This window comes from Equus caballus, chromosome 27 (genome assembly GCF_041296265.1).
Source record: "Equus caballus isolate H_3958 breed thoroughbred chromosome 27, TB-T2T, whole genome shotgun sequence".
NCBI lineage: Eukaryota > Metazoa > Chordata > Mammalia > Perissodactyla > Equidae > Equus > Equus caballus.
This window is the reverse complement of record NC_091710.1, coordinates 24,146,940-24,160,177: the sequence shown is the minus strand read 5'-3', so window position 1 is coordinate 24,160,177 and position 13,238 is coordinate 24,146,940. Positions and strand designations below refer to the sequence as shown.

General features: G+C 34.2%; 1 protein-coding gene across 4 annotated transcripts in view; it reads left to right on the top strand.

Moving 5' to 3' along the window:
* The window catches only part of ADAM2 (ADAM metallopeptidase domain 2), a 133,724-nt gene that overhangs the window by 54,843 nt on the left and 65,643 nt on the right, over positions 1-13,238 (top strand). For all 4 annotated transcript variants that reach the window (XR_002804447.2, XR_011433254.1, XM_005606295.4 and 1 more), the window contains exons 8-10: positions 3,101-3,172; positions 3,607-3,773; positions 4,829-4,910. Coding sequence is in view for 2 of the 4 variants with exons in the window: in XM_005606295.4 (XP_005606352.1) it covers positions 3,101-3,172; positions 3,607-3,773; positions 4,829-4,910 (321 nt within the window). In the remaining 2 variants the exon portion in view is untranslated. The remainder of the gene's footprint in view (positions 1-3,100; positions 3,173-3,606; positions 3,774-4,828; positions 4,911-13,238) is intronic.

Here is a 13,238-nt window from a genome sequence, read left to right as displayed (position 1 = left end):
GTAGTGACAGTTTTACTTCTACTTTCCAATTTGTATACCTTTTATTTCTTTTTCTTGCCTATTTGCCCTGGCTAGGACTTTCAATACTACATTGAGTAAAAGTGGTGAGAGTGACTTGAGGTTTTGGCCAGAGCAATTAGACAAGAAAAATAAATAAAAGGAAACCTAATTGAAAAAGAAGAAGTAAAACTCTGACTGTTTCTGGATGACATGATTCTACATATGGAAAACCCTGAAGAATCTGGCAGAAACTATTAGAAATAATTAACAATAATAGCAAAGTTTCAGGGTGCAAAATCAACTTACAAAAATCAGTTGCATCTCTATATACTAATAAAGAACTAGGAGACAGAGAAGTCAAGAACACAATCCCATTGAGGCAGGCCCTGTAGCATAGTGATTAAGTTCACACACTCTGCTTGGCAACCCAGGTTTTGCAGATTTGGATCTTGGGCATGGATTTAGCACTGTTTGTCAAGCCATGCTGTGATGGCATCCCACATAAAATAGAGGAAGACTGGTGAGATATTAGCTCAATGAAAATCTTTCTCAAGCAAAAAGAGGAAGATTGGCAACAGATGTTAGGTTGGGGCCAATCTTCCTTACACACACGCAAAAGAATACGATCCCATTTACAATCACAAAAAAAGAATAAAACATCTAGGAATAAACTTAACCAAGGAGGTGAAAGACCTATACACTGAAAACTATAAGACATTGTTGAAAAAAATTGATTTGAAAGAAACTGAAGAAGACATAAGGAAATGGAAAAATATTCCATGCTCTTGGATTGGAAGAATAAACATAGTTAAAATGTCCATACTACCTAAAGCAATCTACAGATTTAATGCAATACCAATCAGAATCCCAATGACATTCTTCATGGAAATAGAACAAAGAATCCTAAAATTTATATGGAACAACAAAAGACCCCAAATAGCCAAAGCAATCCTGAGAAAAAAGAACAAAGCTGGAGGGATCACAATTCCTGACTTCAAAATATAGTACAAAATTCTAGTAATCAAAATAACATGGTACTGGCACAAAAGCAGACCCACCAATCAATGGAACAGAATTGAAAGCTCAGAAATACTACCACACATTTATGGATAGCTAATCTTCAACAAAGGAGCCAAGAACATACATTGGAGAAAGGAAATTCTCTTCAATAAATGGTGTTGGGAAAACTGGACAGCCACATGCAAAAGAATGACGGTAGACTGTTATATTACAACATATACAAAAATCCACTCAAAATGGATTAAAGATTTAAATGTAAGACCCGAAACCATAAAACATCTAAAAGAAAACAAAGGCAGTACACTCTTTGATATCAGTCTTAGCAGTATACTTTCAAGTACCATGTCTAAGCAGGCAAGGGAAACAAAAGAAAAAATTAACAAATGGAACTACATCAGACTAAAAAGATTCTGCAAGGCAAAGGAAACCATGAACAAAATGAAAAGACAACCCACAAACTGGGAGAAAATATTTTCAAATTATATGTCTGACAACAGGTTAATTTTCAGAATATATAGAGAACTCATACAACTCAACAACAAAAAAACAAACAACCTGATCAAAAAATAGCAAAGGATCTGAACAGACAATTTTCCAAAGAAGATATACAGATTGCCAACAGGCATATGAAAAACTGTTCAACATCACTAATTATTAGGGAAATGCAAATGAAAACCACAATGAGTTCTCACCTTACACCTGCGAGAATGGTTATAATTAACAAGACAAAAAAAATAAATTTTGGAGAGAATGTGGGGAAAAAGGAACTCATACACTGCTGGTGGGAATGCAAACTGCTGCAGCCACTATGGAAAATAGGATAGAGATTTCTCAAAAAATTAAAAATAGAAATACCATATGATCCAGCTATCCTACTACTGGGTATTTATCCAAAGAACTTGAAATCAACAATTCAAAGAGATTTATGCACCCCTATGTTCACTGTAGCATTATTCATGATAGCCAAGACATGGAAGCAACCCAAGCAATTCCATATATATATGGAATACTACTCAGCCATAAAAAAGACAAAATTGTTCATTTGCAACAACATGGAGGGACCTTGAGGGTATTATGTTAAGTGAAACGAGAAAGACAACACCATATGATTTCACTCATACGTAGAAGATAAACACACACAGAAGGATAAAGAGAACAGATTAGTGTTTACCAAAGGGGGAGGGAGTTGGGGGGAGGGTGAAAGGGGTAAAGGGGCACATATGTATGATGACACATAAAAACTAGACTATTGGTAGTGAGCACGATGCAGCCTGTAAAGAAAATGATATATAATAATATGCACCTGAAATTACACAATATTGTAAACCATTATGACCTCAATAAATAATTAAAAAGAAATAAACAAAAAAGTGGTGAGAGTGACCAGTCTTATCTTGTTCTTGATCTTAGAGGAAAAGCTTTCACCTTTTCACCATTGAGCATGAAGTTGGCTGTGGGTTTGTCATATGTAGCCTTTATTATGTTCAGATACGTTCCCTCTATAACCAATTTATTGAGTTTTATCATGAAAGGATGTTGAATTTTGTTAAATGCTTTTACTGCATCATTGATATGATCATAGAATCTTTATTCTTTATATTGTTAATGTGATGTATCACACTGACTGACTTGAACCATCTTTGCATCCCTACAATAAATTCCACTCGATCATGGTGTGTGATCCGCTGACTGTGCTGTTGAGTTCTGTCTGCCCATATTTTCTTGAGGATTTTTGCACCTATGTTCATGAGGGATATTGGTTTATAATTTTCTCTTCTTGTCATGTCCCTGTCTGATTTTGGTAGCAGGGTAATTCTGATTCTCACAAAATGAATTTGGAAATGTTCCCTCCTCTTCTACCTTTGAAAGAATTTGTGGTGTTTCTCTGGAATTTTTTAGATTTTCTATTTTCCACACTGAATGTATATTTTATTTCTATAATAATAAATAATGTTTAAAAACTAATAAATTGGTAATTTAAAAAATTTCTTAACTCATTATATCAAATTTTAGACAGAGTAGTAGTCATTAAATATTAAGCAACATATATATAGGACTAAAAGAAAGTTATCTTTTTCAGTATAGTCATCTGGGTTCTGATACAGCTATTGTCACTCAAAAAGTTTTCCAGTTGGTTGGACTGACCAATGCCGTAAGTGTTCACTTTTTAGTACTTTTGCATTCACTTGTGTTACTTAAATAATTCTAATACTTCCTTTTATGACACTGCCTGAATACACATGTTATGTGAAATAGGGAAAGTCATACAACCATTTTAAATTTCAGTTTTCTAACTGTTTGATAGGAATAACAGGAACTGTATATACCCGTTTAGATTATTGTGCAGATTAGATTAAATAAAGCACTTGAATGGAGCTTGCTTAAGTATAAGCATTTCAAAATGTTAATTATTGTTTTATTAGCAGTATTTATTACTTACTAATATACTTTATAAGAGCCAATCTAGACTTACAGTTCAGTTGTTTAATATTTGTCATCAGTATAATGTTTATTTTCACAGATAAATTACCAAATTTATTTAAACCATGATGTTTGAATATATTTTCTCGATGTTTCCTATTTTAGATCTTTACTTCATTTAATGTTACAATAATTCTATCTTCATTGGAACTTTGGATAGATGAAAACAAAATTTCAGTAACCGGAGATGCTAATGAATTATTACACAGATTTTTAAAATGGAAAAGATCCTATCTTGTTTTACGTCCGCATGATGTGGCACTTTTACTCGTGTAAGCATATCTTGGCATTACTAAATCTTACACAAAGAAAACATATCCAATTTGATATGGCTATCATCAGGATGTCAAGCTTTTAGGGAAAAAAATCTTGTGCCATTTTTTCTTACATACAACATCATGTGAATATTAGTTTTTACAACACAGGTCTTATGGCAGAAATATTGATATCAATTATTCTATTTATTTTTTGTAGTACTGTAGTCTATTTATTGTTTGTAGTTACACCTCACTCCTTCAATTTTGTTACCATATGCCTTCTTAGAGTATATATCATTAAATGTCCCTAACTATACATACAATGGTAAAAATATCTATCTGAAGAAACATACCTGAATGCTATGAATATAGTAACTTGAGCTTCTTTTTATGCTTTTTTTCCATAAAATAATAACAAAAATAACAAGGAAATCAAAACACTATGGTATATTTTAATATCTCTAACGTGCCATATTCATATTGTGCTGCATTTTTAAAAATATAAGCCTCCTCTTTATTATATAAGCTCTTTGTTTTCTCTTATCAATATTCAGGACCTATATATTATATATTATTATATTACATAAAATTCATATATATATAATTATAATGTTTCAGATTATTTTCTGTCCTACAAATATGCCGCACTTTTGCATGGCTGTGCCAGACTAATTCTATCTACTTAAGGGGAGCCTTCAGTTCATAAGGTGACTCTGCCCATTTATCAACTACATTACCTTAGCACTCTAATCTTAAGGAATTTTATTTATTATTTTGATATTTTAGGAATTACTTTAATTTTTAAAAAACACTACATACAAAAAAAATCTTTGTTATTTTCTAAAAATTCCATATGAGAATACATTTTCTAATATTTGTTTTTAAATCTACTGTTTTCAACAGAAGCTGACACAGTCACTTCTTATGATTTGTTACCCTAATGGGGGTGGAAAGATCTATGAATTTATTATATAAGCGCACAAAACAAAACATTGTATTAGGCAAATTCAATATTAATTGTGCTTAATTTTACATAATTATTTGATTATGGTCCTTTTTTAAAACTTAAGTTACAGAGAAAAGTCAAATTATATTGGTGCAACCTTTCATGGGAAGATATGCGAGAGACAGTATGGAGGAGCTGTTGCTCTGGTATGGTATGGTTTAATTTGCTTGGCTAAGATGTATAAATAGAATGCTATTTAGATTAATATATAGTTAAATATTTTCTTATTTTATTATTTCTAAGTATGTTAAAATTTGCATGGTGATTCTAGGGTTCTTTGTCTCTGTTGCTGATAGAAATGTTTGACCTATAAGAAGTCTTAATCAAACTTAATACATATAAAATTTTTACCATTTTCCTCTCATGAATTCAAAATATCCTTTTTAAAAAGTTAAGACTGTGATGTATTTTAGCCTTATAAAATCCTCATGAATTTTTCATATACTCAATATATAATCACTAATTTATTTTAATTTCGAGCTTAAATTTTGAATTTTTAAAAAATTTATGTAGCTAACATAATTATGAACCAGATTAAAATAAAACTTTTTAGGGGCTGGCTCCATGGCCGAGTGGTTAAGTTTGCGCGCTCTGCTGCGGCGGCCCAGGGTTTGGATCCTGGGCACGGACATGGAACTGCTCATCAGGCCACAGTGAGGTGGTGTCCCACATCCCACAACTAGAAGGACCTGCAACTAAAAATATACAACTATGTATGGGGGGTATGGGAAGATAAAGGAGAAAAGAAAAAAAAAGAGATTGGCAACAGTTGTTAGCTCAGGTACCAATCTTTAAAAAAAAAAAAAACTTTTTAAACTATTTATCAGTTGCCTTGAAGTGGTTTGTGGGGCATAGGTGAAGAATAACAGAATCAAATGTCCTAATCAGCATTATCTTAGTAGAAAATCTTAGTGTATTTAAAATTGCTATGTTTTTGCCCCTATTTCATAATGCTATGGGTATTCTGACATAGTGAACTTGACTTTTAAAATTTTTTGTATGTCTGCTGGAGTTTGAGGGAGGCAATGCACAATACTTGTTTCAGTGAACAAGAGAAGCTAAGTGAGGATATAAACAGATGAATCTATCAAATGGAGACACAAATTTCATTTTTAAAATTCAGAAATCATAGTTTGGAAAATATGGCTTATATTTATGGGCAAGTCATTACCTAGTGTGAAAATGAATAAAGGAAACCTCATTAAAATGGAGTCAGGAAGCCCTGAAGGGAAGGCTCTCCCTGATGTACCAGCCTGTGTAACCCTAGGAAGAAAGAAGATTAGAATTATTTTGACAAGGAGGAACATTAATCGCAGGGGACTTTTATCTCCTGCTTTGACGAGGAAGGAAGATCCCTCCCTGCCCCAGTAACAAGGCACTAATCACTGCTTGCAGCCAAGGAGAAACTGCCACACCCTCGAACTATTGTCCTTCTCCCATGAGGGTTCAAATCAACCCTTCCTGGTTCCTCCTAAACCTTAATAAAAGCAGACTCACCTGACAGCTTGGTACACTTTACTTTTACAAATTGCAATTCTTTGATTCCAAATAAACGCTTTGCATCTTGAACTGATTTCTTGTTTTCAGATTAACACTAGTTTCAAAAGGTGGAATTTGCCTAATTTACCCAGTCACATACAACATTGAAAAATCTTAAGACATATAGAGCAGGACCTTCATTGATTAACAAAAATGAGAGCAGAACTCATTCTTCTCTTGGTAACTACCAAGGGAAAGCGAATGCCGTTGTTGATTGGAAAGTGTGTGGCTCATGGGCAGAGGGCAGTGGCCTCTGTAGTGAGAGGACAGTCAGAGATGAGCTTTTCTAGTATTCTTTATTCTCCATGCTTCATTGTGCTAAGCATTGCCTGACCTTTCACCGGAAACATCAGCAGCAGCCAGTGTTCACCTGAATGAGCTGTTGAGGAAAACACTTGAAGCTGTGCCCTCTGATGTTTAAACACCCACCACCCTGCCTACCTAATGCCTCAGGGCTGTGGAATAAGATCTAGGAACTATACTCTTCCAATGCTACTCTAACAGTTTATAGGTGAAACCATAACCCCAGGTAGTTTTGGGGTGAACAGAGGCAAGTAAGAATAAGCAGCAGGATATTTCTGATGTCTGCGCTCATCTGCTCACCTGTCCTGATACAAGTATGCTGGCTCACAGAAACTGACACAAGCTAGTTCTTGGCCTCAAAGATTTTATGCATTACAATAACCAGACATGTTATCTGTCGACCTCAGTTCATGGACTATGTAGATCCTGAGTATTAAACTTCAGAAGAAAACACACTACACAACAGAGACAAATTTCAGAATATATATTCACAGAACACTGTCTCCAGCCACTAGCAGTTCAACTAGGTGCCTTTGCCAAGAACTCCTTCCTGGAGTCTCCTCATGATTCCTTATGCTGCAAAATGTGGCAGGAGGGGAAGAAAATGGGTTATCAGATGAAAAGCCACGTGAAAATTACAAAAAAGAGGATTAAGATGCACACCAACAATGAAATGAAAATATTATAAAGAAAAATTGCTATTTTTTGGTCATTGTTTTTACCTCCTCTTATGATTGAGATTATATGGTATTTGACTTTCTCCCTCTGACTTATTTCACTCAGCATAACACCCTCAAGGTCCATCCATGTTGTCACAAATGGCCGTATTTCATCATTTCTTATGGCTGAGTAGTAGTCCCTCGTGTATAAATACCACATCTTCTCTATGGAGATTGGATTGGTGGTTACCACAGGGGAAGGGGGAGGGAGGAAGGCAAAAGGGGTGATGAGGCTCACATGTGAGGGGATGGACTATAATTAGTTTTCGGGTGGTGAACACGATGTAATCTACACAGAATTTTGTTGAAGTGTTGTCCCTTTCATATAAAATTCAATTGTCCTTTATAATATTGTAGAGATGTCAATGCAGTCCTGATCAAAATCTCATCAGACTTTTTTTGGTAAAAATTGATAAGCTGATACTAAAATCTTAAATATAAACATAAAGGAGAAAATAGATAAAGCAAGTTTGGAAATTTAGGAAAAGTTGAAGATATAAATTCCTTGTAACACTACAGTAATTAAGATATTACAGTGTAGATAAACTGATCAATGTAACAAAAAAAGAAATCTAAAAATACATTAGGATGTATATAATCAAATGATTTTTGACAAGTTGCCAAGTCACTTCTAGTCATATACTAAACAAAAATAAAAAATAAAATTAAAATCAAGTATTCGTAATAAACTTTAAGCCAAAGACATTGTTGAAATATAGGAGAGATCGTGATGGGAAATTTAAATATCTAAAGATATTACTAAAATAATTCACGATAAAATTTGAGGAGTGGGGGAGTAAAGGCAGAATAATTAAGGAAACTAGTATCTAATGAATTTTGCAGAAAATAAACAAAACTGAAAATCAGTGAGCTAATTATCCAATCTAAAATGTGTGAAAACAAAATAAAACTGAAACATGTGGAAGGCATGACATAAGATCAAAGCAGAAATCAATGAAAGACAGATTATGGGTAGAATAGAGATACTTAAAAAGGATATTAGGCTTTTAAAAAAACTGAAAACAAGCATATTTCTGGCAAAGCTAGTTTTTATAAAATAGAGTAGAAATACACTAATAAACTTATAAAAATAATAGGGAACTACAGATAGAGATAGCATTAAGGAGATAGAACAACTTATAACTTAAATTTGAAAACTTAGACAAATAGTACATTGTTAATAAGACCCCATCATTTACTAAAACTACACAAGAAGAACTAGAAATTCAGAATAACAGTATTCAAGAAATTAATTTATTATTTAAAAGTCTTCTTACAAGGAACAAACAATGCTTTTAGGGGTGCATTCTACACAATTTCTAGGGAATTGAATATTTTAATCTCATACATTTATAGAGCATAGAAAAAGAGAAAACACAAACTTGGAAGTCAGAAATACCATAATAACAATAATAATATCAAATGATGCTACACAAAAGGAAATTAGAGGCTAATTTATTTGCAAACTTAGAGGAGAGGTAGAAATTATAAATCAGAATACTAACCAACTGAATCCAGCAGTTTATAAAGATAATAGACCATGACCAAAGTGATCTTATCCAAAGAAAGAAGGATCATTTAAACTTAGAAAATTGATTAACATCAGTAAAATAATGACATTTATATTACTTCAGTTAATGGCATTTGCTAATAAGAAGATACATTAAGATATTATGGTAAAATTTGATGGAATGTGGAGTAGACTATTTTAGCCAGGGAGAACAGGGAAAAACTTTGAGGAGAAGATATTTATGAGGAGGCATGAATGATGAGTCAAAGGCAGTCTTGGCAAGGTCTTGGAAATCAGAGATCATGAGAAAGATTGTCAGATTCAAGGGCTTTCTGATAGAATTGAATGTCATGAACAAGATGATTGGGAAAATATTAAGATTGTTGAAGTAAGCAAGAGTCTAATTATTTAAGGCCTTACAGATCTTGGTAAACAGTTTTGGATTTTATTCTCTTTTCATTGAAGAGGCACTGGAAGATTTTAAACCAGAGAGAAATATTTCCCTAGTTGCCCTATGGAAAACTAATTGTAGAGGAGTGAAGATCCTAGGCTAGGAGCCCAGTTAGGAGACAAGCATAGATGAATGATATAAACTGGTGTTTTATTCTTGGATATGTGAGAAGCAGATTTTATCTGGTATATGTTATGAAAACAGAACATATAGGACTTGCTAACTTAACAGATACATAGCATGTATGATGAAAAAATCAATGATTATGCCTAAGATTTGTCTTGGAAAACTAGATAGGGAAAGGTGGGGAAAGATTTGGAAGCAGAGGGGCAATGGAAGGGTGGAGAGTTTTATTTTGAACCTGAACCTGTGAAGTTTGAGAGATGCTTGTGATGGTTAATTTTATATGTCATTTTGGAAAGTTTTTGATGAGATTAATATTTAAATCAGTGAAATCTGAGTAAAGCACATTACCGACCATAATGTGGATGGGCCTCATCCAATCAGTTGAAGGCCCGAATCGAACACAAAGATGGCATTCCCCAAGCGTGATGGAATTATTAGCAGGCTGCCTTCAGACTTCCTCTGCACTATCAGCTTTTCTAAGTCTCCAGGCTGCTGGCGTTCAGACTAGAACTGCATCATTGGCTGTCCTGGGTCTCCAGGCTGCCAGCCCACCCTGTGATTTTGGACTTGCTAGCCTCCACAATTGTGTGAGCCAATTCCTTATAATAAATCTCGCTATGTATATGCTATGGGTTCTATTTCTCTGAAGAACCCTGAGTAATGCAATGGCTAATTCTTAAACATAAATATATACTTAAACATTAAAAGATAGGTGCATGATAGAGATGATAATGATGATGATGATAGGCAGACGATAGTTGATAAAAAGATAGATAGACAGATGTAGATGGTAGATAGGAGGACATATAAATAGATGGATACATAAATGGATAGGTAGGTAGATAGATAGATATATAGGTAGATAGATAGATAAGTAGGTAGGTAGATAGATAGAAACTGGTTTCCCAAAGTCATATCTCTCTGCTATCTCCCTGGTATGTTTCAGTTACTTGTGTTTGCCCTTTTTAGTCCCCTGGGCAGAATCTTTCCTTCTTCTGTCATTGCACCACCTCTGGACCCCAAGCCGTGGAGAGCAGAGTATGAGAAAAGAAAAGAAAACTACATTGTTTGGTCCCAAACTCTTGAACTGACAGCTCCACCAAAGGGAGAGGAAGCTGTCCCGCCTTCAGAGTTTTGGCTTTGTGGTTTCCCACTTTTAGTCACTTTGGTGCTGCTCCCCTACGGAAAAATTATCTAGGAGATGGGGTATAGGGGAACAGAAGGGAAAGGAGAGAAATAAACATATTTACCCACTCTCCCTGAGATTTAAGAGTTTCCTTTTCTAGTCTTCAATCCAGAACTAGAGAATTTCTCCTGGTTCTCTGTCTGCACTACAGCGCTCACTTCCGAATTCAGACTACATTGCTGTCAGGCCAGGAGAGACAAGAGGTGGTGAGGGAGAATGATAATCTCATTTTCAATTCAGTGGTACTTTGAATTCTGTTGTCCTTCCCTATCTGACTGCTAATTCTTTCTCTGTTCTGCCCAGGTTTTATGGTTGAGTGCAATGAGAGAGAGAGACTGGTAAATGTTTACTCCATCTTTATGGAAATGGAATCTTACCTTGAAATTTAACCAATGAAAATTTATGCCGTGTAAATACTAAACAAAAGCAATTTGCCTTGGCTATATTAATAGCAAATAAAATAGACGTCTCAGTCAGCTTGGGCTGCCATGCAAAATAACGTAGACTGGGTAGGTTAAACAACGAATTTATTTTCTTACAATTCTGAAGGCTGTAAGTCTGAGAAAAGGATGCCAGCATGGTCAGGATCTTGTGAGAGCTCTCTTTTTAGCTTGCAGACAGCCACTTTTTCACTGTGTCTTCACATGGCAGTGGGGCTGAGGGGAGAGAAAGAGAGAGAGAGGGAGAGATCTGTTCTTCCTTTTATAAGTCTACAGTTCTATCAGATAGGGCCCCACCTTTATGCCCATATTTGACACATTGAGAGTTAGGGTTTCAATATAGGATTTTGAGGGGGATATAATGCAATCCATAGTAGTAGCCTTTAAAGAAAGATGTGTAATGAGAAATAAAGAATATTTAATGATGATAAAATGAATTACCGAAGAGGAAGACACAGTGATTATAATGTTGTATGCACAAAATTACTTTGCTTCAAAATATATAAAGCAAATATGAGAGAATAAAGGAAAAAGGACATCCATAATAATATCTGAGAATGAAGAAAAACCTAACTCACTAATATTATTTTTCATTTTGTCAAAACATATTTAAAAAGATCTTATGCCAAAAAGCAGCAAATTATTATTTTATTTTTAATTTTATTGAGGTATACTTAACATAGAAAAACTTACATATATTTTGTGTGCATTTTGATGAATTTAACTTATGCATAAATCCATGATACCATCGCCACAAACAAGGCAAAAACATATCCATCACCTTCAAAAGATTTCTTGTGTCCCCTTGCTGTTTTTTAAATGTAGAGTATTTACCAAAATAAATAATATAATGGGAAATACAGCAGTATCAATATAAAATGATTGAACTCTTGCAGGGAATACTTTCTGACCATAGCGAATTTAAACTAGAACTAAATAATAGATTACTAAAAAATCTCTAAAGGCTTGCAAATGAAACAAGAAATTAATGCTCATTTTGAACTAAATAACACTTAAAATACAGCATATCTAAACTTCTGAGATGCCAAAAAAGCAGAGCTGAGAGGTACATTTGTAGCTTTAATTGTACAAATTAAAATAAAATTAGTTTGATTATAAATTATCTAACTCCAAAAAAATATAGTTGCAGATTAAATTAAAAGACTAGAAAGTAGGAATAATAAGAAATAATATTGACTGCCAATAAAATACAAAACTTACACATAAGAAGAAAATCAAAGGCAAAAGTCAATCGCTTGAAAAGTTAAGTGAAAATGATAAGCCCCTAGCAAAACTGATATCCTACCGCAAAAAAAGGAAAACAAATTATCAAAGCATTTATTGAAAAAAGAGACACCAGGAGATGGCCTGGTGGCGCAGTGGTTAAGTTCACACATCCGCTACTTGGCGGCCCAGGATTCGCCAGTTCAAATCCCTGGTGCGGACATGGCACCGCTTGGCACTCCATGCTGTGGTAGGTGTCTCACATATAAAGTAGAGGAAGAAGGGCATGGATGTTAGCTCAGGGCCAGGCTTCCTCAGCAAAAAAGAGGAGGACTGGCAGTAGTTAGGGCTAATCTTCCTCAAAAAAAAAAAAAAAGGAAGAAAAAGAAAAAAGAGACACCATCACCGCAGATCCTACACACATTGTAAATATGACAAGGCATATTCTCAACTAACTTATGGCAATAAATTTGGATAAAATTAATAAATTTCATGAATAATAAAATGTATCAAATGAATAGAAAAGAAAATCTAAACAGCCGTTGATCTACTGGTATAATTGAGTTGGTAAATAAGACTCCTTAAAAACAACCAACCAGAAACTCTATGATCAGATGGCCTCCCTGAGGATGTCTTCAAAAGTTTTAGTGCTGATGTTAAACAAATTCTTTTAGAAAATATAAAAGGAGGGGCTATTTCTCAACTTGTTGTATGGAATGAGATTTATGCTAACCATATGTTAGCAAAGAGGATTCTGCAATGTATCAAAATGGTAACACGACATGAGCAAATAGGAATTCCCCCAGGAATGCAAGGGGATTTTACATTTGGTAATCAATCATCATCTACCATATTAAAAAAAGGAATAGCTGCTGAAATACATTTGGTAAAATTAGAACCCATTCACAACAAAAGAAAAAGATAAAACTCTTGGGAAACTAGACGTAAAAGGGAACACCTTTACGAAATTCTTGCC